The 24,502-nt window shown below is 43.0% G+C and overlaps 1 protein-coding gene across 1 annotated transcript in view; it reads left to right on the top strand.

The window, feature by feature from the left end:
* LOC311119159 (E3 ubiquitin-protein ligase TRIM71-like) overlaps positions 1 to 24,502 on the top strand; it is a gene marked incomplete at both ends in the record, with an annotated part of 37,812 nt that overhangs the window by 11,622 nt on the left and 1,688 nt on the right. Inside the window, 5 exons of the mRNA XM_084193901.1 lie at positions 10,687 to 10,854; positions 15,246 to 15,380; positions 23,310 to 23,414; positions 23,553 to 23,690; positions 23,958 to 24,293. Coding sequence (XP_084050027.1) covers positions 10,687 to 10,854; positions 15,246 to 15,380; positions 23,310 to 23,414; positions 23,553 to 23,690; positions 23,958 to 24,293 — 882 coding nt within the window. The remainder of the gene's footprint in view (positions 1 to 10,686; positions 10,855 to 15,245; positions 15,381 to 23,309; positions 23,415 to 23,552; positions 23,691 to 23,957; positions 24,294 to 24,502) is intronic.

The raw sequence follows: 24,502 nt of genomic DNA, 5'->3' as shown, positions 1-24,502 counted from the left end.
AGACAGTCGTGAAGAGGGCACGACAAAGCCTATTCCCCCTCAGGAGACTGAAAAGATTTGGCATGGGTCCTCAGATCCTCAAAAAGTTCTACAGCTGCACCATCGAGAACATCCTGACTGGTTGCATCACTGCCTGGTATGGAAACTGCTCGGCCTCCGACCGCAAGACACTACAGAGGTTAGTGCGTACGGGCCAGTACATCACTGGGGCCAAGCTTCCTGCCATCCAGGACCTCTATACCAGGCGGTGTCAGAGGAAGGCCCTCAAAATTGTCAAAGACTCCAGCCACCCTAGTCATAGACTGTTCTCTCTGCTACCGCACGGCAAGCGGTACCAGAGCGCCAAGTCTAGGTCCAAAAGGTTTCTCAACAGCTTCTACCCCCAAGCCATAAGACTCCTGAACAGCTAATCACGGCTACCCGGACTATTTGCAACCCCACCCCATCTTTTTACGCTGCTGCTACTCTGTTAATTATTTACGCATAGTCACTTTACCTCTACCCACATGTACATATTACCTCAACTACCTCAATTAGCCGGTGACCCCGCACATTGACTCTGCACAGGTACCCCCCTGTATATCGCCTCCCTACTGTTATTTTAGTTTACTTCTGCTCTTTTTTTCTCAACACTTTTTTGTTGTTGTTGTTTTATTTGTACTTTTTTATTAAGAAATACATGCATTGTTGGTTAAGGGCTGTAAGTAAGCATTTCACGGTAATGTCTACACCTGTTGTATTCGGTGCATGTGGCAAATAAAATTTGATTTGATTTGAATTGAACTTGTGAACTCTGTATTCAGAGAAATACTCTATGTAAAATATTCTTAGCCCTTGTGGACAAATAGTAGTATTCAGAGCTCGTCTTATATGATGTGTCCTCCCGTCAGTTACAGTCACTGGTCCACTTGTTTCACAAGTTCTCTGTTTTCAATCAGGGTATAGATATAGCTGTGGTATCTGGGGCTGTGTCAGATTTGTTATTCAGAGAAAAGGACTCAATTACCCATTTCAGACAGAAGATGTGGTATACTACCTCTAAAAAATATAAGGCAATGATAAAAGAATGGCGCCGGACGGGATGGCTGCCGTTTTAAGGACTCCTAACCAATTGTGCTATTTTGTGTGTGTTTACGTATTGTTTGTAACTTATTTTGTACATAATGTTGACGCTACCGTCTCTTATGACCGAAAAGAGCTTCTGGATATCAGAACAGCGATTACTCACCTCGAACTGGATGAAGATTTTTTCTATAATGAGTCTGACGCGAAGGATATAATGTTGCTCCCAGCCAAGGCCCAAATCCCCGTCATTCGCATTAAGAAAATGAGGAAATACAGGGGGCGCAGATCAGGGTGCCTTGTGAGAATTCGTCGGCGAGTGGGTAACCCGCCTCTACCATCCGTTCTATTGGCCAACGTGCAGTCACTGGAGAATAAACTGGATGAGCTCCGTTCGAGACTATCCTACCAACGGGACATTAAAACCTGTAATATCTTATGTTTCACTGAGTCGTGGCTGAATGACGACACAGATAATATACAGTTGGCTTGGTTTTCCGTGCATCGGCAGGACAGAACAGCTACGTCCGGTAAGACGTGGGGTGGGAGTGTGTGTCTATTTGTCAATAACAGCTGGTGCGCGATGTCTAATATTAAGGTAGTCTCGAGGTTTTGCTCGCCTGAGGTAGAGTACCTCATGATAAGCTGTAGACCACACTATCTACCAAGAGCGTAGCCGTCTATTTACCACCACAAACTGAATCTGGCACTAAGACTGCACTCAACAAGTTGTATAAGGCCATAAGCAAACAAGAAAATGCTGATCCAGAAGCGGCGCTCCTAGTGGCTTTAATGCAGGCAAACTTAAATCTGTTTTACCTCATTTCTACCAGCATGTCACATGTGCAACCAGAGGAGAAAAAAAACTCTAGACCACCTTTACTCCACACACTGAGACACATACAAAGCTCTCCCTCGCACTCCATTTGGCAAATCTGACCATCATTCTATCCTCCTGATTCCTGCTTACATTGACTTGCTCAATATGGAGGTGGTCAGATGACGCGGATGCTACGCTACAGGACTGTTTTGCTAGCACAGACTGGAATATTTTCCGGGATTCATCCAATGGCATTGAGGAGTATACCACCTCAGTCACCGGCTTCATCAATAAGTGCATCGACGACGTCGTTCCCACAGTGACCGTACGTACATATCCGAACCAGAAGCCATGGATTACAGGCAACTACCGCACCGAGCTAAAGGCTAGAGCTGCCGCTTTCAAGTAGCGGGACACTAATCCGGACGCTTATAAGAAATCACGCTATGCCCTCAGACGAACCATCAAACAGGCAAAATGGTAAATACAGGACTAAGATTGAATCCTACTACACCGGCTCTGATGCTCGTCGGATGTGGCAGGGCTTGCAAAGTATTACAGACTACCATGGAAACCCAGCCGCGAGCTGCCCAGTGACGCGAGCCTACCATACGGGCTAAATGCCTTTTTTATGCTCGCTTCGAGGTAAGCAACACTGAAGCATGCATGAGAGCACCAGCTGTTCCGGGCGACTGTGTGATCACGCTCTCTGTAGCCGATGTGAGCAAGACCTTTAAACAGAACAACATTCACATGGCTGCGGGGCCAGACGGATTACCAGGACGTGTACTCAGAGCAATGTGCGGACCAACTGGCAAATGTCTTCACTGACATTTTCAACCTCCCCCAGACCGAGTCTGTAATACCTACACGTTTAAAAAAGACCGCCATAGTCCCTGTGCCCAAGAAAGCGAAGGTAACCTGCCTAAATGACTATCGTTGGTAGCCATGAAGTGCTTTGATAGGCTGGTCATGGCTCACATCAACACCATCATCCCGGAAACCCTAGACCCACTCCAATTCGCATACCGCCCCAACAGATCCACAGATGACGCAATCTCAAATGCACTCCACACTGCCCTTTTCCACCTGGACCAAAGGAACACCTATGTGAGAATGCTGTTCATTGACTACAGCTCAGCATTCAACACCATAGTGCTTTAATCTTTTACTTTTTTACTTTCGTTTATTTAGTAAATATTTTCTTAACTATAATTTCTTAAAACTACATTATTGGTTAAGGGCTTGTAAGTAAGCATTACACCTGTTCGGCACATGTGACAAATAACATTTGATTTGATTTGATATGATGCCCCTTATTAAAAAAACAAAGTATGGGGTAGATCAGCTTTAATATTGCAGATAGATTGTAACTTCCATTAATGTAATTGTCTGCAATTCCCCATATGTTTTTTTCCTGCAAATATATATACAGTGGGGGAAAAAAGTATTTAGTCAGCCACCAATTGTGCAAGTTCTCCCACTTAAAAAGATGAGAGAGGCCTGTAATTTTCATCATAGGTACACGTCAACTATGACAGACAAATTGAGAAAAAAAATCCAGAAAATCACATTGTAGGATTTTTAATGAATTTATTTGCAAATTATGGTGGAAAATAAGTATTTGGTCAATAACAAAAGTTTCTCAATACTTTGTTATATACCCTTTGTTGGCAATGACACAGGTCAAACGTTTTCTGTAAGTCTTCACAAGGTTTTCACACAATGTTGCTGGTATTTTGGCCCATTCCTCCATGCAGATCTCCTCTAGAGCAGTGATGTTTTGGGGCTGGGGCTGTCGCTGAGCAACACAGACTTTCAACTCCCTCCAAAGATTTTCTATGGGGTTGAGATCTGGAGACTGGCTAGGCCACTCCAGGACCTTGAAATGCTTCTTACGAAGCCACTCCTTCGTTGCCCGGGCGGTGTGTTTGGGATCATTGTCATGCTGAAAGACCCAGCCACGTTTCATCTTCAATGCCCTTGCTGATGGAAGGAGGTTTTCACTAAAAATCTCACGATACATGTCTGTCATAGTTGACGTGTACCTATGATGAAAATTACAGGCTTCTCTCATCTTTTTAAGTGGGAGAACTTGCACAATTGGTGGCTGACTAAATACTTTTTCCCCCACTGTACACTACCAGTCAAAAGTTTTGGCACACCTACTCATTCAAGAGTTTTTCTTTATTTTTACTATTTTTTACATTGTAGAATAATAGTGAAGACATCAAAACTATGAAATAACACGTGGAATCATGTAGTAACAAAAAAAGTGTTAAACAAATATTTGAGATTCTTCAAATAGCCACCCTTGATGACGGCTTTGCACACGCTTGGCATTCTCTTAACCAGCTTCATGAGGTAGTCACCTGGAATGCATTTCAATTAACAGGTGTGCCTTAAAAGTTAATTTGTGGAATTTCTTTCCGTCTTAATGCGTTTGAGCCACTCAGTTGTGTTGTGACAAACACAAGATACAGAAGATAGCCCTATTTGGTAAAAGATCAAGTCCATATTATGGCAAGAACAGCTCATATAAGCAAAGAGAAACGACAGTCCATCATTATTTTAAGACATGAAGGTCAGTCAATATGGAACATTTCAAGAACTTTGAAAGTTACTTCAAGTGCAGTCACAAAAACCATCAAGTGCTATGATGAACCTGGCTCTCATGAGGACTGCCACAGGAAAGGAAGACCCAGAGTTACCTCTGCTGCAGAGGATATGTTCATTAGAGTTACCAGCCTCAGAAATTGCAGCCCAAATAAATGCTTCACAGAGTTCAAGTCACAGACATATCTCAACATCAACTGTTCAGAGGGGACTGTGTGAATCAGGCCTTCATGGTCGATTTGCTGCAAAGAAACCACTACTATAGGACACCAATAAGAAGGTCGGTTAAGACATCTACTTTGTGCATGACACAAGTAATTTTTCCAACAATTGTTTACAGACAGATTATTTCACTTATAATTCACTGTATCACAATTCCAGTGGGTCAGAAGTTTATATACACTAAGTTGACAGTGCCTTTAAACAGCTTGGAAAATTCCAGAAAATGATGTCATGGCTTTAGAAGCTTCTGATAGGCTAATTGACATCATTTGAGTCAATTGGAGGTGTACCTGTGGATGTATTTCAAGGCCTACCTTCAAACTCAGTGCCTCTTTGCTTGACATCATGGGAAAATCAAAAGACATCAGCTAAGACCTCAGGAAAAAAATTGTAGACCTCCACAAGTCTGGTTCATCCTTGGGAGCAATTTTCAAACGCCTGAAGATACCACGTTCATCTGTACAAACAATAGTACGCAAGTATAAACACCATGGGACCACGCAGCCATCATACCACTCAGGAATGAGACGCGTTCTGTCTCCTAGAGATTAACGTACTTTGGTGCGAAAAGTGCAAATCAATCCCAGAACAACAGCAAAGGACCTTGTGAAGATGCTGGAGGAAACAGGTACAAAAGTATCTATATCCACAGTAAATCGAGTCCTATATCGACATAACCTGAAAGGCCGCTCAGCAAGGAAGAAGCCACTGCTCCAAAACCGCCATAAAAAAGCCAGACTACGGTTTGCAACTGCACATGGGGACAAAGATCGTACTTTTTGAGAAATGTCCTCTGGTCTGATGAAACAAAAGTAGAACTGTTTGGCCATAATGACCATTGTTATGTTTGGAGGAAAAAGGGGGTGCTTGCAAGCCGAAGAACACCATCCCAAACGTGAAGCACGGGGGTGGCAGCATCATGCTGTGGGGGTGGTTTGCTGCAGGAGGGACTGGTGCACTTCACAAAATAGATGGCATCATGAGGAAGGAAAATTATGTGGAAATCTTTAAGCAACATCTCAAGACATCAGTCAGGAAGTTAAAGCTTGGTCGCATATGGGTCTCCAAATGGACAATGACCCCAAGCATACTTCCAAAGTTGTGGCAAAATGGCTTAAGGACAACAAAGTCAAGGTATTGGAGTGGCCATCACAAAGCCCTGACCTCAATCCTATAGGCAATTTGTGGGCAGAACTGAAAAAGCGTGTGCGAGCAAGGAGGCCTACAAACCTGACTCAGTTACAGCAGCTCTGTCAGGAGGAATGGGCCAAAATTCACCCAACTTATTGTGGGAAGCTTGTGGAAGGCCACCCAACACGTTTGACTCAAGTTAAACAATTTAAAGGCAATGCTACCAAATACTAATTGAGTGTATGTAAACTTCTGACCCACTGGGAATGTGATGAAAGAAATAAAAGCTGATTCTCTCTACTATTATTCTGACATTTCACATTCTTAAAATAAAGTGGTGATCCTAACTGACCTAAGACAGGGAATTCTTACTAGGATTAAATGTCAGGAATTGTGAAAAAAACTGAGTTTAAATGTGTTGTCATATCTTTCAAACTGTGCTCTTTCACAAAAGTTCTCAACCTATAACCTATATACTTATTATGGACACAGTATGTTTTTCATTAGTTATTTTGTTGTTGTTAGTTGTTATTAGTTGTTATTAGTCCCAACCTTCAGCTCCATTCAACCCCTCCCATCTATCTCTTAACACCATCCATATTGGATTTCTATTTGCCATATATTTTTCAACTGTACTGTGATGTTTCACAAAAGTTCTGAACCCTTCTGTTCTCATTGTTTCTACAGATTGTAAATTGAAAATAATTGTTTTTGCTAAAAGTATTATTATATTATTGATCGATTGACTAATACGTTTCAGATCACCCAGTAGTGCTATCTGCAGGGTTAGCTCCAGGTAAATATTGCAATCCTTCAGCCATTCCTGGACCTGTGACCCAAAACAAGCTACAAATGGACAGTACCAAAACAAATGATCTAATGATTCTGTCTCTTCGCAGCAAAATCTGCAGAGCTGGGAAGATTGTATTCCCCATATAAATAACATTATATTGGTAGCAAGAATTTTGTACAATAATTTAAATTGAAAAATTCTAAGTTTTGAATCCGGCGTCGTTTTGCGTATCAGTTCATAAACAATTTGCCATGGAATCGGTACGTCAAAATCTATTTTGCAATCTATATGGGACGGCTGTCAATCCTTTGGTTTTTAAATGAAACTGGTATACTTTTTTATTTATCACTTTCTTGCAGGTACACCCCTTTTATGGGGGGTGGGGGGTGTTGTTAAACCATGGGGGCTGTTTTGCATTTCAAATTAGGGAGGTGTTAAACAATAGAAGTATAAATGAATTGACCTGCTAAAAAGCAGAGAACCATTCACACAGACCCAATGCCTGTATTTTGGTTACAGGGTCTGTGAAAATGCAGGAATCATGACTAGGTCTTTAGTGGGGTTTTAAATTACCCTGTTTTTTTTTTTGTTTTTTTACCACATACCTCTTTCAGATATACAAAAAAGCAGGCATGGTAAATTAGTGGCATTTTGGTCTGTGTATGAAAGGGATAATGTGAAGCAGTCATGGCTGTTCTACAAAAATGTATTTTTACAGTGTTTCTCCAAGGCAGGTAGAGTTTCTGACACCATGGTGTGATGTTACTGGCTATTCAACCCCCTCCCCCGTATCCCTTTGGCTACAAGGAATGTGAACTCCGGTCCTAACTACCACTACAATGCTATTGCTAACCTTTATATTTGTTTACCAGAGAGCTAGCCACCATGCTTGCTAACCTTTTTGTTTTATAAACCAGAGCGGTAATAGCCACCATACTGCTAACTCATTAGCTTTCTTTACCAGAGAGCTAGCAACCATGCTAACCTTATAGCAAACCAGACAGCTAGCCACCATGGTAAAATTTAGCTTTGTATACCAGAGATAGCCATTAGCCACCATGTAAATTGTTTAGCTTTATGTTACTGTTATTATTCTAATTTGAAACAAGGAGGTTTATGTGTGTGTGTGGGGGGGGGCATGTCCGGTGCACTAATGAAATACAATAACTCACTTCCCTGTAGCTCTGCTTCACTGAAAGGGTTTTTATGAATGTGTGTGTATATGAGCGAGCGTGTGTGACATCCATCCCCTTCCCAGAAGGCCCCCAGGCTTCCCAGTCCACAACCCATTTCACACACCTTTCATGTTTTCCTGCCTCTGGTGTGTGTGTGTGTGTGTGTGTATTTACGTGGGTTTATGTGTAATGTGCCCGCTTACGTGGGTGAGTGTATGTGTGACATGCAGGCATACATAGAAGGTCAAATATGTGTCATTCTCTCCTGTCATTAGCAGTTGTATCATCGCACACCATAGGGGAGGCAGATAGCCTAGCAGTTTAGAGTGTTGGGCCAGTAACCGAAAGGTTGCTGGTTTGAATCCCTGAGCCAGCAAGGTGTGAAAAATGCCCTTCTACCCTTGAGCAAGGCGGTTAACCCCCAACAACAACTGCTCCCCAGGCGCCATGGATGTTGATTTAAGGCAGCCCCCCGCACCTCTCTGAGTTAGATGTGGAAGACACAGTTTGGTTGAATGCATTCAGTTGTGCAACTGACTAGGTTTTCCTTTTCCCATAGGACCTTTTCTTTCTTTTAAAATGGTAATGCTTTATTGGGACCTGAGAGCTGAACACAGGGAGCAGAGAATAGAGCCTGGTCTTGGCTTTATGACTTTATGGTCGAGGGTCACACAGCCTGCTTAGAGGGGTCATAAACAGTTATAAAGCCTGCATAAAACAGTTACAATGGCTATACAGAAGGACAGTGGTTGTGATCAGGAGTAGATTGGGGTGGTGAGTGTGCATGACTCTGTGAATGATTTGTCTCTAAAGGCCTCCTCTGGTTCTAGAATGTTCTGTGTAGAATTTACAACCCCCGTTAACTTGGTAGCACACCTATGATGTCAGCTTTTCTCTGAAACATATCTTGTTTTTCATGTTTCTGTGTCATGTGCTTTCTGTGTGTTAGTTGTTCTCAACGCGTGTGTGTGTGTTAGTTGTTCTCAACGCGTGTGTGTGTTAGTTGTTCTCAACGCGTGTGTGTGTTAGTTGTTCTCAACGCGTGTGTGTGTTAGTTGTTCTCAACGCGTGTGTGTGTTGTGTTGTCACTCAGGCTCATGGAATGCCTAGAGAATTTGTGTGTGTTTGTTTAACTATCCTTGTCCCCTGTAGCTCAGTTGGTAGAGCATGGTGCTTGCAATGCCAGGGTTGTGGGTTCGTTTCCCACGGGGGGCCAGTATGAAAATGGAAATGTATGCACTCACTAACTGTAAGTCGCTCTGGATAAGAACGTCTGCTAAATGACTCAAATGTACCAGAAGTGCTGACAAGGATAGTAAAACAAGGAAAATTCGGTCAAGTGGGTACATTTTTTGGTCCCCACAAGGATAGTGTGTGTGTGTGATGTATTCTTGGAGGCTATGAATCTGGGGAATTGCTAGTAGATCCTGTGTGGGTCAGTCAATAATATTAAATCCATTCCAGGTGTTATGTAATCCACAAGAAACCCCAGCCGTGTGTGACTCATTGTTGCAGCTGACATGATAGTGGTGGTGAAGTCCCTATAGTAAGTGTCTTTATACAACTGGCCATGTAGTCTAGCTACAGTGAAAACATGACAACACTGTTCTCTCTATAAGTCTCTCTTTTGTAGGTAAAGGGATCTCATCTCAACATCGCAACCATGCTTGACACAACAATGGTCAAAATCCTTTAGCCAGTTTCTGTCTCTTCTCAGAAAAGCAAAACTTTTTTGTTGTTGTGTCTAATGATCAATGTAAGTAAAGGAATGCTGAATGCTCAATTATTATGTTGGTTTTTCCTCCTTCATATTGAGATATCAAAGTAGTTTTTTTGGTTAGTCCAATCTATCGGAGGTCTTTGAAAAAAGTGAAAGAAAAACAACATGATAAGAAGAGTGAAGAGCAGATGCGTTTTAGGATCTAATGATCAAGATGATTCAGCTCATTGGTTGGAGATTGAAGACTTTCTCTCCTGTCTGACCCTCACCCCTCCATCTATAATCAGCTGCATTCCATCCTTTTGTTCTGCCCTCCCCTTGGAATTTTGGAGCGGTTGAAGGGGGGGGGGGGGCTGGAGGAGGAGAAGAGAGGGATCGAGGAGAGGAGAACAGGAAGGGAGTAGCATAAAGTAAAGGAGGGTGTGTGTGAGTCATTATATCATGCCTCCCCTGGGACCGGAGCCATTATTGATGGATTGATTGCTGTTCCCACCCCCCTCCGCTCTACTCACATTGGACAACATTGATCCCTGTCGCTCCAGGATTTGTCGCTCAGCGCATATTTAATGAGTCTTTTGTAACCAATCACAGTGTATAGGAGATTTAGGTCATTCTAATGGTTACGTGTGACTATCAATGAGTCAGAATTAAAACCTTTTTATTTATTTTGTATTTATTTCAATGTGTTGAAATTACAGATTTATCAATGCATTTTGTTATGATCAGTTGATGATGATCTTTTTGGAAGGTTTCACTTAGTGAGTCAGTTTCTCGAAACCCAATGTAAGCTTATATGTGTGTACGTGTGTGTATGTGTGCGGTGTGTGTGTACTAAGCCCTCTTATTGGTGTATTGATCCATAAAGCCCCATATAGCCCTGTCTCATCTCACTGTCAGCCCTCTGAGCCTGAGGAGGACCAGGGGTTGTGTTCAATCAAACAGGCACTGCAGCATTTACATGTCAACACACCTCATAGTCAATAAAAAAACAATCTCCCAATGGTTTCTGGTCTCATACACTCTTCCATGACAATTAATACTTAACATATTAAAGCACTTAACCCATTAGAAAACTATATATTATATATTTGATAATGTTTTGATAGCATGATTTAATGAACTCTCTCTCTCTCCCGCTCTCGTTAAGGTGTTTCTGTTTTTCTGTGAGACGTGCTCGGTGCCTATCTGTAGGGAGTGTAGTGTGGGCAGACACATGGGCCACAGCTTCGTCTATCTACAGGACGCTGTCCAGGACTCCAGAGCCATCACCATCCAGCTACTGGCCGATGCACAGCAAGGAAGACAGGCTGTACAGGTGAGTGTCTGTCTGTGTGTGTGTCAAATCAAATCTATCAAATCACATTTTATTTGTCACATGCGCCGAATACAACAGGTGTAGTAGACCTTACCGTGAAATGCTTACTTACAAGTCCTTAACCAACAATGCAGTTTTAAGAAAATAAGAGTTAAGAAAATACACAGTCCCGTGTAGCTCAGTTGGTAGAGCATGGTGTTTGCAACGCCAGGGTTGTGGGTTCGATTCCCACAGGGGGCCAGTATGAAAATGTATGCACTTGCTAACTGTAAGTTGCTCTGGATAAGAGCGTCTGCTAAATGACAAAAAATGTAAAAGTAACACAATAATGAGGCTATATACAGGGGGTACTGGTACCGAGTCAATGTGCAGGGTTGTTTTTGTCCCAGCACCAGTTTAGAAATGTGGGATATTCTGCATATCACCCACACACTCCTCTCTAGACCTCACTGTAGCATGGGGTTAGATGTAGCCAGCTGGCCCTGGGAGGGGTTGGGTCGCCTGGGGTGACGGGTGTAGGGGGTAGGGCTGGGGGTCGGCAGAGAATGGCATTTACCCAAGTTACGCATGTGAAAGAGAGGAGGTGAGGGGGAGGAGGTGAGACAGGGGGAGAGAGAAGAGGGGAAGTTAAAGCAGGACGAGGGGAGGGGAAGAGAGGGGATGAATAAAGGGGAGACGGGTAAGACGGAGGAAGGGAGAGAAGAGGAGGAGTAGGGGAGAAGATGGGTGTTACTGATAATGCTAGATAATATCTATTCAGCCATGGTGTTGATACCCATGTCCTCCCACACAGACACGTGTTCACTGACAAGCAGCTGGCACTGAGACTGAGAAAAACCGAATCAAATTCTATTGGTTGCGTACATACATAGATTTGCAGATGTTATCGCAGGTGCAGCGAAATGCTTGTGTTTCCAACTCCAACAACGCACTAATATCTAGCAATAATAAAATAAACAAAATATACAATACACACATAATAATTAAAAAGATATAGATATTAGATCGAGCAAAACTTTTACACATAAATAGTATTCTATTCATTCTATGGGTTTAGGAAATATTTCCTTTAAGAAACGTTGCCTTTATTGTTGTACAGTGTTGTGTTATTAGTAATGGATTTTGAGAGTAGGTTCGCCTAATAGTACCAAAGGGTTAACTGTTAAAAACAGTTACTGATGTAATCACTCTGACTGACACACATTCTCTGAATGTCTACTGGAGACTGCAGAGTTATGTTCACTCCCTCTGAACAGTTGAGAATGGTTTTGAAACAGATGGGTATGTTGCTGAATGGGATGCTTTGTTATAGTACTTTCTGGAAACCAGAGTTACCAGGAGTTGTGAGATGTTATGTAACCTCCCTTGAAGGTTGGTCAATGTTGTGAACCTCGACCCTGGAAGGTGTGTGTAAAGCCGGGTGTACAGTAGACAACTCTCAAAATCCTAAAATTGCTGAGCCTCTCACATTAAACGACCATCTTTCCTGTAGTTTTTTTTTTGTCTTGCCAACATAGTGGTGCGCACACTAAACAATGTGGCACAGACGGTGGTCACTCACTACAAGATCCTTCACTTGGTCGTGAGGATTCTCCATACCATGCTGTCTCGTTAAAACAATGATGTGATGATGTGATTAGATTTAACGTAGCTACAACAAGCTGTGGCTCAAAGCAGCCTCAGAAATATTTTCAGTCAGACATTCACGCTTGCCATACAGAGTTGAAATATCTAGCCAACATTTTGAATTGAATAACATTGCTTGTGGACTTCAGAACGATTTGACACATTGGCTTTGGCAAGTACAAACGCATACTCGTAGTAGTCATCGCTCCTGCTCGAGAGTCTACACATTCTGGGTGATGCAAAACAATGTCATCATCTCACTGGCTTCTCTGGCAAGCTCTCATTGGCTATGTCTGATTACCGTTCTCAAGACGTGTCTTTGCACATCTCACGCTACAAGAGTATTGCAGATTTTGTGCCGATAAAATCAAACATGTTTGAAAATATTGGGACGTCTGGGACTGCTCAAAGACGAGATCTGTAGCCCACAGATTGCGTCTCATTAAACGAGCGTCGGTGACGGCCGCTCGCCCGAGTAGGCAATGACATGGGGATTTTGTCTCCAATCTCAAAAACTAAATCGGGACCAACATCGTGTAGTGTACACCTGGCTTTAACCTGGTCAGGACTCAGCGTAACCCTGAAACACTATCTAGTCCAGCAAGCCAAGCCAAGGTTATGTTATGTACGTCATAAGAGGAGTCCACATTATCATCACTCTACAACTAGTCCCTCTCTCTATATCCTGATACAGACCTCGGACAGGCACACACACACATAAACACACCACCTCTGTACCAGAATATTTCTGCCCACTCCACATCCATTATCTCCTCAGACCTCCGACCCTGAACTTGTGACCTGCTGGTTGGCCGGAGCTGCCTTACGCTGCTTCTGATTGGTCAATTTTACCTCCTGTGTCCCAAGCGGACACATTTACCATGATCAGCCATATGGACGCTTAACAGTTAAAACATACATTTGAAAAAATAACTTTTAGTCATTTAGAAGACACTCTTATCCAGAGCGACTTACAGTAGTGAGTGCATACATTTGCATACTGGACCCCCATGGGAATCGAACCCACAACCCTGGTGTTAAGTGCCATGCTTTACCAACTGAGCCACACAGGACTAGGACCACATACTGTATCTCCTAGTTCATTCATTCAATGTCATTTGTGTTACACATTTGAGCTTACAATTAGTCCCAAATCTCTCTCTCTCTCTCCTATTACTCTCTTGCTCTCTCTTTCGCCCCTCTCTCTTCCCCCCTCTCCCTCTCTTTCTCTTTCTCTGTCAGTATTGATAAAGCCATTCCCCTCCTCCCTTCCTGCTGTTGTCTCCAGGGGTCCTGATATAGCTGACCCTTTAGCTGCCCGTCCCAAACGGCCAGCGGGAGAAGAAAGGACCCTGCTGTCAGGCTTTGTTCCCCAGGGTGTGGGTCTTTAGCCATGGGTCAGGGGTCAATGACCTCAGGGGGATTTAAGTGACCTTTGACACCCCACTCCAGGTGATGTCACAAAGGAGCCCCTCCCCCTGGCAGTGTGAGGTCCAACTCACCCCTGACCCCCAAAATGAAGGAGGGAGAGGTACAGACTGATAAAGAGAGAGAGTGGAGGAAAAGAGTGATAAACAGAGGGGGAAGAGTAAGGAGAGGGGGAAAAGAAATGGAGGGAGGGAGAGAGAGACATAAATGACAAATATTATACAAAACATTAAGGACACCTGCTCTTTCCATGACATAGACTGACCAGGTGAATCCAGGTGAAAGCTATGATCCCAAAGTGACACTACTCCCTCTACTGTCGCTTATCTTCCTACTCACACTCATTGACTTCAAAGGCCACTGCTCATGTTGAGTAAGATCTGCGAAGTGAGGAGTTGGGAACTACCACCTATGTTAGGAGGGATGTAGTGTCATTGTGTTGTGTGAGGTTATGTGCTATTCCTGACCCCCAGATATCCTGTGTCCTGTCTACTTTCTGAATTTTAGTATGTCATAACAGAGCAGGTGTCTGGTCACATGAGAGGGTGATGATGTGTTATAGAGTGTCTTTAAAGGGGCACTGCAGTTGCTACATCCATTTTTGTACACATTGATTCTTGAAAAATATAACTTATAAATAAATGCCTCATGAGCTTAGTTCAACTGTCATACACCATCAGAACCCAAAATATAAGCTTGTTTTACTCCACTGTTTGTAAACAAAGTAAATGTAAACAAACACTGTATAGCCTCAAAACATGGTTAAATCTATACTTTTGATTCCATGGATGGTCAGTCCTTTTCTCTACAGCTCTGTCTATACTTTTGAGAGTGTTTACATTTCTCCAGCCCTATCCCTCAGCTTTTTACCGAATGCTTTGTTATTGTTTTAACTGCGGATTGCACCTTTAAGTCATATTTCCTGGCCACTTCCTGTTTCCTGCATGATATAGTTGATATTCCTGTGTGGAGTTGACTATGGACCAACCAGGAGGTGGTGTGTGATTGTTCAAACCCCCTGTTATATTCTATTACATCTACTGTAGCTGAGTATATGGAGAAGTGTGGTATTTCTAACCTTGTTAGTTCTTGTTCATCTGAGAATGGAGAAAGTCCAGTGGTCTTGTATGATATTTCTAACCCCGGTCAGTTTGACCCTGTACTATCATGTTCCCCTGTTATAGCTGAGTATGGAGAACGTGCAGGTGGTGTTTTGTCAAATCTCTAACCTGTTATTTATTGTATTGCCCAGGTCATAGCAGAGCAGCTAGAGATCAAGACCAAGGTGGTGGTGTGTATTATTTCTAACCATGTAATATCGTGTTCCTGTGTTCTAGCTGAGTATGGAGAAAGCCCAGGCCATAGTGGAGCAGGTTGAGATCAAGGCCAAGGTGGTTCAGACAGAGGTGAAGAACATCATCCTCAGACACAAGAAAGCCCTGGAAGAGAGAGAGTGTCAGCTACTCTGGAAGGTAAGTATTTTATTTTCTCCATCTGTGTGTGTGTGTTCCTCTCTGCTCTCTGCTCTCCACTCTCTCTCTCTCTCTCTCTCTCTCTCTCTCTCTCTCTCTCTCTCTCTCTCTCTCTCTCTCTCTCTCTCTCTCTCTCTCTCTCTCTGGTTTACATGGTTAGTGGAATGAGTGGAATGGTATCAAATACATCCAACACATGGTTTCCATGTGTTTGATGCCATCCCATTTGCTCCGTTCCAGACATTATTATGAGCCGTCCTCCCCTCAGCAGCCTCCACTGGTGGGAATCTATTTACACATCTATAGACACATTGTGCTGGTTCTACATGTCTGCATACACACCTAACAGTGTAGTGGAGTATTTGCATGTAGCTGGAATGTGAGGTGTGGTATGTTGGATTTTTACACGTGTGTTGCCTGACACAGGTATGACTATGTGGCCTCAGAACCAGGAAGCGTGACCTGATTCTCCCTGTCCACCCACATGACTTTACTAGTGCTTTGTGTGTGTGTGTGTGTGTGTGTGTGTGTGGTGTGTGTGTGTGTGTGTGTGTGTGCGTGTGTGTGTTTGACTCATGACTCAGCCAGTGTTTACGAACCTCTCTCTTTACCTGGCCTAAATGCAGAGTGAAACCTGACCCATTGAAGATTCAATAACAAACAGGGTAAACTGTACCTAGTATCTCCAGGCTCTGATACACAACTCTCTCTGACTCTGAAGAGGAAGTCTTGGATTTAGAATCAGAATGGGCTGCTGTTGGAGCTCAAGAATAGGATATATCAACTCATGTGAAACCCAGAGAGCCAGTGGTAAAACATGCATATATTCACAAACAAGTTAAAGGGACATTTGATTTGATTTGATTTGATTTAAAGGGAAATGTCACAATTTTTTATCTTCATATTCATCATCTCCAGCACCACCCAAACATCAACATATGTAAAAAAAGGCACATTTCTATGTTTTGTAGAAAAAAAGATAGAGGAAGATAAATGTTTCCAATGACATCATCCGTGTACATCATGTAATTTTAACCAATTATGAGTAGGCATTGCTTACTAATTCCTATATTTTTTACTACAAAACATAGAAACGTGCTATTTTCACATTTGTTGGTATTGGGATGGTGCTGGAGATCATGAATATGAAGTTGAACATTTGAGAAATGTCCCTTTTAATATGCAGAATACTCATATTTGTGTGAGCGTGTATGTTTGTGTGTGTGTTCGAAAGGTGCAGGGGCCGGAGAGAGGAGATCATGGTTTTAATCATGTAATCAAAGGACACAGCTGGTCCGCCACACGCCCCCACACACACCCTTCCCTTCATGTTTTAACCTGTCAGAGGTGGACCCATAGCTTTAACCTGATCCTCACCAGTCTACCATTAAAACCAACCTTTACTCATAGCCTTCCGCTAGCACCATAAAAACTACAGCTGCTGGCGGTGTGTGTGTATGAATGTGTGTGTATGTACAGTGGGGAGAACAAGTTTTTGATACACTGCCGATTTTGCATGTTTTCCTACTTACAAAGCATGTAGAGGTCTGTAATTTTTGTCATAGGTACACTTCAACTGTGAGAGACGGAATCTAAAACAAAAATCCAGAAAATCACATTGTATGATTTTTAAGTAATTAATTTGCATTTTATTGCATGACATAAGTATTTGATACATCAGAAAAGCAGAACTTAATATTTGGTACAGAAACCTTTGTTTGCAATTACAGAGATCATACGTTTCCTGTAGGTCTTGACCAGGTTTGCACACACTGCAGCAGGGATTTTGGCCCACTCATCCATACAGACCTTCTCCAGATCCTTCAGGTTTCGGGGTTGTCGCTGGGCAATACGGACGTTCAGCTCCCTCCAAAGATTTTCTATTAGGTTCAGGTCTGGAGACTGGCTAGGCCACTCCAGGACCTTGAGATGCTTCTTACGGAGCCACTCCTTAGTTGCCCTGGCTGTGTGTTTTGGGTCATTGTCATTCTGGAAGACCCAGCCACGACCCATCTTCAATGCTCTTACTGAGGGAAGGAAGTTGTTGGCCAAGATCTCACGATACATGGCCCCATCCATCCTCCCCTTAATACGGTGCAGTCGTCCTGTCCCCTTTGCAGAAAAGCATCCCCAAAGAATGATGTTTCCACCCCCATGCTTCACGGTTGGGAAGGTGTTCTTGGGGTTGTACTCATCCTTCTTCTTCCTCCAAACACGGCGAGTGGAGTTTAGACCAAAAAGCTCTATTTTTGTCTCATCAGACCACATGACCTCCCATTCCTCTTCTGGATCATTCAGATGGTCATTGGCAAACTTCAGACGGGCCTGGACATGCTCTGGCTTGAGCAGGGGGACCTTGCATGAGCTGCAGGATTTTAATCCATGGCGGCGTAGTGTGTTACTAATGGTTTTCTTTGAGACTGTGGTCCCAGCTCTCTTCAGGTCATTGACCAGGTCCTGCCGTGTAGTTCTGGGCTGATCCCTCACCTTCCTCATGATCATTGATGCCCCACGAGGTGAGTTCTTGCATGGAGCCCCAGACCGAGGATGATTGACCGTCATCTTGAACTTTTCTAATAATTGCGCCAGCAGTTGTTGCCTTCTCACCAAGCTGCTTGCCTATTGTCTTGTAGCCCATCTCAGCCTTGTGCAGGTCTACAATTTTATCCCTGATGTCCTTACACAGCTCTCTGGTCTTGGCCATTGTGGAGAGGTTGGAGTCTGTTTGATTGAGTGTGTGGACAGGTGTCTTTTATACAGGTAACGAGTTCAAACAGGTGCAGTTAATACAGGTAATGAGTGGAGAACAGGAGGGCTTCTTAAAGAAAAACTAACAGGTCTGTGAGAGCCGGAATTCTTACTGGTTGGTAGGTGATCAAATACTTATGTCATACAATAAAATGCAAATTATTTACTTAAAAATCATACAATGTGATTTTCTGGATTTTTGTTTTAGATTCCGTCTCTCACAGTTGAAGTGTACATATGATAAAAATTACAGACCTCTACATGCTTTGTAAGTAGGAAAACCTGCAAAATCGGCAGTGTATCAAATACTTGTTCTCCCCACTGTATGTGTGTGTGTGTATGTGTGTTCATGTGTGTTAGATCTGGGATGATAAACCAGAAATTATCGACACTGACCAAATGGATCACTTATCGCAGGCATTTTGCTGATATTGTTCATTGAGTAGCCACGATAAATAGCCTATACAAGAGAAATGTGACATGTGAAATGAAATACATTTGCTAATATGTGTGATTGTTAATGGGACAATTTATGGCTACAACCATCAAACTAGTAGTAGTAGTTTAAAATATCTTTAAAAAAAACAACTGGTTTATCACATCAATTCAGGCAGTTTATCGCGATATGGATTTTTGTCCATATCGCCCAGCTCGTGTGTGTGTGAGGTCAGAAGATCATACAGGAGGTTTTCACTTACCGTGGTCTCTCTTTAAAGCCCTCATATATACCCACAGAACCCAGCTTCACTTTTCTCTCCTGATAAAGTCATTAAAGGCTAACCCCCTTACACACACACACACACACACACACACACACTCTCTCCTTCTCTTTGAAATCCAAGCAGTCTTTTGTGTGTGTGTGTGTGTGTGTGTGTGTGTGTGTGTGTGTGTGTGTGTGTGTGTGCGTGCATGTGTGTGAGGGAGAAGGAGTACACCTAAACAGGAGATGGGGAGATTTCTGTAGCGTGGTTTAACCATTGTGCACGCATGTGTGTGCAAGTCTATTGTGAGACAGACAGATCCAGGTTGGGGGCTCCCTCCCGTCTCCGTAACAGGATTATCCCTGATTCAAACCACACTTCTACTTCCAACAGGGTCTAACAAAGACCCCGTCTCTCTTTTAGATTCTCCTTTGTTTCTGCTAAAAGGTTCTATTTAACATAGAACCAGACAGGCTGGGGGGTTTAGTCCTTCTCTTTAACATAGGAAGAGGTTAGCCTTTTGTTAAGTTTTGTGTAGTAATGTTGTTAACCCCTACCTCTTTGAACCCCCCTTATCCCTTCTCCTTCTGTTGAATGGCCTTTTCAGTCAGTCAGTACTGTCACTGTATTACCCTTTACAGACAGACTTTACAGTATGTTGCCTGTAAACAAAACAAAAAAATCGGGCAATGTATTTTAGAGCCCAATTCCTACAGTCCCATTTTTACCACCTTCTTGCCAGGATAAGCCTTTTATATCTCCCGTGCACATGCCGGCAAGTTTAGGAGTGGGAGTAGATGTGGGCCGATGTGGGTGGATGTCTATTTTAATAAAACCATTTAATATACACCATCACAAAGAAATCCATTATTAATTAGTTTAGGCAAGTCCTATGAAACATTCTAAGACTAATAACATTTATTTTCAAAATAATATAATGGCATATATGTTACTGGTCTGTGCAGTCTATAGGCTACATGGCTGCGCAATGCAAATGAAATCAATAGTTATTTTGTTCATTAAACAGACAAGACACACTTAGACTACACTGATCACAGTCAACATACATATTTTATAGTAGGCTAAGAACATAATGAAATATAACAGGATAAAATACAAATAATATTTTTCCCACACAACGTCACGAGAATCTGTATAACCTCTGTCATATAAAAATAGTGATATTTTGAAACCGAGCCCACGCCAAGCCCATGCTTTTTTGATACGTGTCATCTCTTTCCTACCCAACTCCGCTTTGTTAGGGAGCAGGCGTAGGGTCTTACATTTGAGGGTATCTTCATCATGATACCGATTGAAAATAATAGCAATCTATATTTTCAAAAGCATGTGAGTCTCGTGTTCATATTTCTCAACCTCTGCAGGCTTTTGGAGTTACCTACACGCGATCGAGCAAAATAATAGGCCTACACTTGATTTAGGCTACATTATTGCATGCTAAATGTTTCTGATCAGTGATAGATGAGCAAACATATAGATGAGCTATACCACCTCCACTTATTTGCCCAGCCAGGAAATTAACCAAATATACAGATGGAGATTCAGTGATACAAAATCCCATTGATTGGTTAAGACAAGTCACAGGCTTTTGGTCGGAAGAAGGCCTAGGGTACTAAGCGACAGAGTGAAGAGCAAAATAATCCACTTGTTAAACTATATAACATGCTGGCAAAATGTTCTGATCAGTGCTAATAAATGAGCCAACTAGACAAGATGATCATGAGCAGCACTCACCTCAGCTTAGCTAACAGCCTAATTGTTGCTTAACCAATATCCAACTGGAGATTCAGTGATTGATTTATCAAGACGAGTCCCCACGCTTGTATCAAAGCAGAGAAAAACGGTTATGAAATAGTTTAACACACGCTGGTAGACTATTGGTTCAAATGTGTTATAACAATTGGATGACTGGGAGTTTCAGTAAGCAATACTTTTATGCCTTCAATTGCATTAGCCTACTTTTTTCCAATATTTACGCAGTAATTCTTTATTGATCCATCCAGTTATGGTCAAGAAAACTGTGCATGTGGTGGGCTATGCAAAGAGATGGGTGAAGTGACATGCCTCGCAAAGTTTAGAACTGGCAGGAGGATAGTAGTAACGGGGCGCTGCCTAGCAACCATCAAGAGCTTAAGAGCGTAGTGCGTGCCAATGCTGCCTCAGCATTACCGCTACATTTCATACTAAGCAGTAGGCAGAACTTTACCGCAATCATGACTAGGTTGGTTGGCGGCAACACCTTTCATATATAAAGAAAAGTTGGCGGGATGCTAAAGTTATTGGAAAAACGTCTTGGTTTGAAAGATGTACATGTGTTCCACAGGTCACTATAACCTGTACACTGATTTACATTCTATACTTTTTGTCATTTAGAGCAGGGGTCTTCAAACTTTTCTTGCCCAGGGACCCCCACCGAGGCAAACCAGCTACCCAGGGACCGTTTTTCATTATTTTGACCTCCCTACATATATAATTGGAAGAGGAAGTGTCAACTCTAACATAGCCTATTAGCTAGAAAGGTAACTCCAAACACATTTTTGCTAAGAGCAGCAGCTGTTTAGCTGGTTAAACAAAGGTTAGTCATGTGTTGGCAAAAATGTATGTCTAAGTCAAGAAAGCTTACCAAAAGCCAGCTGCACTTGTCCAATCTGGCCTTCATACCATCATGGCCACCTAATCATCACCAGCTTCCAATTGGCTCATTCATCCCCCCCTCGTCTCCCCTGTAACTGTTCCACAGGTCGTTGCTGTAAATGAGAACGTGTTCACAGTCAACTTACCTGGTAAAATAAGGGTAAAATAAATAAATACAAATAATAATTGCCGCGACTGGTACTCGCGGTTGCTTTTTCAAAGCCTATGTCAGATTCTTCAAAGTAGCCACCCTAGTAGTAGTTTGCCTTGATAACAGCTTTGCACACTCTTGGCATTCTCTCAACCAGCTTCATGACATAGTCACCTGGAATGCATTTCAATTAACAGGGGTGCCTTGTTAATTTGTGGACTTTCTTTCCTTCTTAATGTGTTTGAGCCAATCAGTTGTGTTGTGACAAGGTAGGGTTGGTATACAGAAGATAGCCCTATTTGGGAAAAGACCAAGTCCATATTATGGCAAGAACAGCTCAAATAAGCAAAGAGAAATGACAGTCCATCATTACCTTAAGACTTGAAGGTCAGTCAATCCGGAAAATTTCAAGAACTTTGAACGTTTCTTCAAGTGCAGTCGCAAAAACCATCAAGCGCTATGATGAAACTGGCTCTCATGAGGACCGCCACAGGAAAGGAAGACCCAGAGTTACCTCTACTGCAGAGGATAAGTTCATTAGAGTTACCAGCCTCAGAAATTTCAGCCCAAATAAATGCTTCACAGAGTTCAAGTAAAAGACCCATCTCAACATCAACTGTTCAGAGGAGACTGCGTGAATCAGGCCTTCATGGTCGAATTGCTGCAAAGAAACCACTACTAAAGGACACCAATAAGAAGAAGAGACTTGCTTGGGCCAAGAAACACGAGCAATGGACATTAGACCGGTGGAAATCTTTCCTTTGGTCTGATGAGTCCAGATTTGAGATTTTTGGTTCCAACCACCGTATCTTTGTGAGACGCAGAGTAGCTGAACGGATGATCTCTGCATGTGTGGCTCCCACCGTGAAGCATGGAGGTGGAGGTGTGATGGTGTGGTGGTGCCTTGCTGGTGACACTGTCAGTGATTTATTTAGAATTCAAGGCACACTTAACCACCATGGCTACCACAGCATTCTGCAGCGATACGCCATCCCATCTGGTTTGCGCTTAGTGGGACTATCATTTGCTTTTCAACAGGACAATGACCCAACACACCTCCAGGCTGTGTAAGGGCTATTTGACCAAGAAGGAAAGTGATGGAGTGTTGCATCAGATGACCTGGCCTCCACAATCAACCGACCTCAACCCAATTGAGATGGTTTGGGATGAGTTGGACCACAGAGTGAAGAAAAAACAGCCAACAAGTGCTCAGCATGTGGGAACTCCTTCAAAACTGTTGGAAAAGCATTCCAGGTGAAGCTGGTTGAGAGAATGCCAAGAGTGTGCAACGCTGTCATCAATGCAAAGGGTGGCTACTTTGAAGAATCTCAAATATAAAACATATTTTGATTTGTTTAACACTTTTTTGGTTACTACATGATTCCATATGTGTTATTTCATAGTTGTGATGTCTTCACTATTATTCTACATTGTAGAAAATAGTAAAAATAGAGAAAAACCCTTGAATGAGTAGGTGTGTCCAAACCTTTGACTGGTACTGTACATTTGCAGACCCCCTGCAGTAAATCATACCCCTGATTTAGAGCAAAAAATTTGAGATTTAACAAACTACTGTTTTCACACTACTGGAGGTTGCCCTTACCCATATGAACTAATCTCTCGCTCTACCCTTCTCCCACTCTCCTCTCCTGCCCCCCCCCCCCCCCCCTCTCCCAGGTTGAGAAAATCCGCCAGCTGAAAGCCAAGTCTCTGTACCTGCAGGTAGAGAAGCTGCATCAGAACCTGACCAAGCTGGACAGCACCATTGCAGCCGTCACTCAGGTATGGGAGAAGTTGCATGTCCCCCTCTGTGTGGGGGGGGGGGGGGGCTTAAGGCGACCAGGTTTTAAATACTATGTTCAAAGGCGTTAAAGTCATTATATGTTGTCTGTGTCTCCTCGCTTCATAACTTAACATCAGGTGCTGGACGAGGGCCGTCACCTGGACGTGCTGCTGGCCAGAGAACGTATGCTGACCCAGATCCAGGAGCTCAAGTCTCTCAGAGGACTGCTGCAGCCACAGGAGGATGACAGGTTCATGTTCATGCCTCCAGACCAGGTAAATAACTGCTCTATGTTCACTCCTCCTGACCAGAGGTGAGGGGTTAGAGATTTTTGGGCTCTCTGTGCACTCTGAGCCAATGTTATTGACTGTTACAGTAATAGTACAACACTGTTGCCAAATTTCTGGTCTCTTTGGACGAATGGAAGTATTGACTTGTCTGCGAATTTCATGTACATTATTTTTCTATATCCACTCGTCCATGACTTATTAATAGTATTATTGATGATATTATTCATGTGATATCATTATTATCTCTCCCAGGCCCTGTACATAGCCATCCAGTCCATGGGGCTGATCAGTAGTGGAGCGTTCGCTACCGTCACCAAAGCTCACGGCGAGGGTCTAAAGACTGCACTCCGCGGCAAGCCTGCCTCCTTCACCGTGATTGGCTACGACCATGACGGGGAGCCCCGCCTCTCGGGCGGTGACGCGGTGTCAGCAGTAGTGATGGCAGCGGCGGATGGTAACCTGTCGGCTGCGGAGGTGTCTGACCACCTGAACGGGTCGTACACAGTCAGCTACCTGCCCAAAGCAGAGGGAGAATATCTGGTGTCAGTTCTGGTCTGCAACCAGCACATCATGGGCAGCCCCTTTAAGGTAAAATGTATAGTATTATTATAGTTACAACAACCAAATAATATATTTGCACATTTCAATTTTCTATGACCATCTTAAGCCAGTGGTTTTTTTTAAGGAACTCAGTCTGTCTTTCAACTTACTCTTGAAAGTTGTAATAGTAGAATGCACAACAGGCAGTTTCGAAATTGGGTAGTGCATCATTAGTTTTCCTCTTGTCATATCAGTCA

Source organism: Coregonus lavaretus (genome assembly GCF_964263955.1).
Source record: "Coregonus lavaretus genome assembly, contig: HAP1_SCAFFOLD_1511, whole genome shotgun sequence".
In the NCBI taxonomy this organism is placed as follows: Eukaryota; Metazoa; Chordata; class Actinopteri; order Salmoniformes; family Salmonidae; genus Coregonus; species Coregonus lavaretus.
The sequence above is the reverse complement of the archived record's forward strand: the minus strand, read 5'-3'. Positions and strand labels throughout refer to the sequence as shown.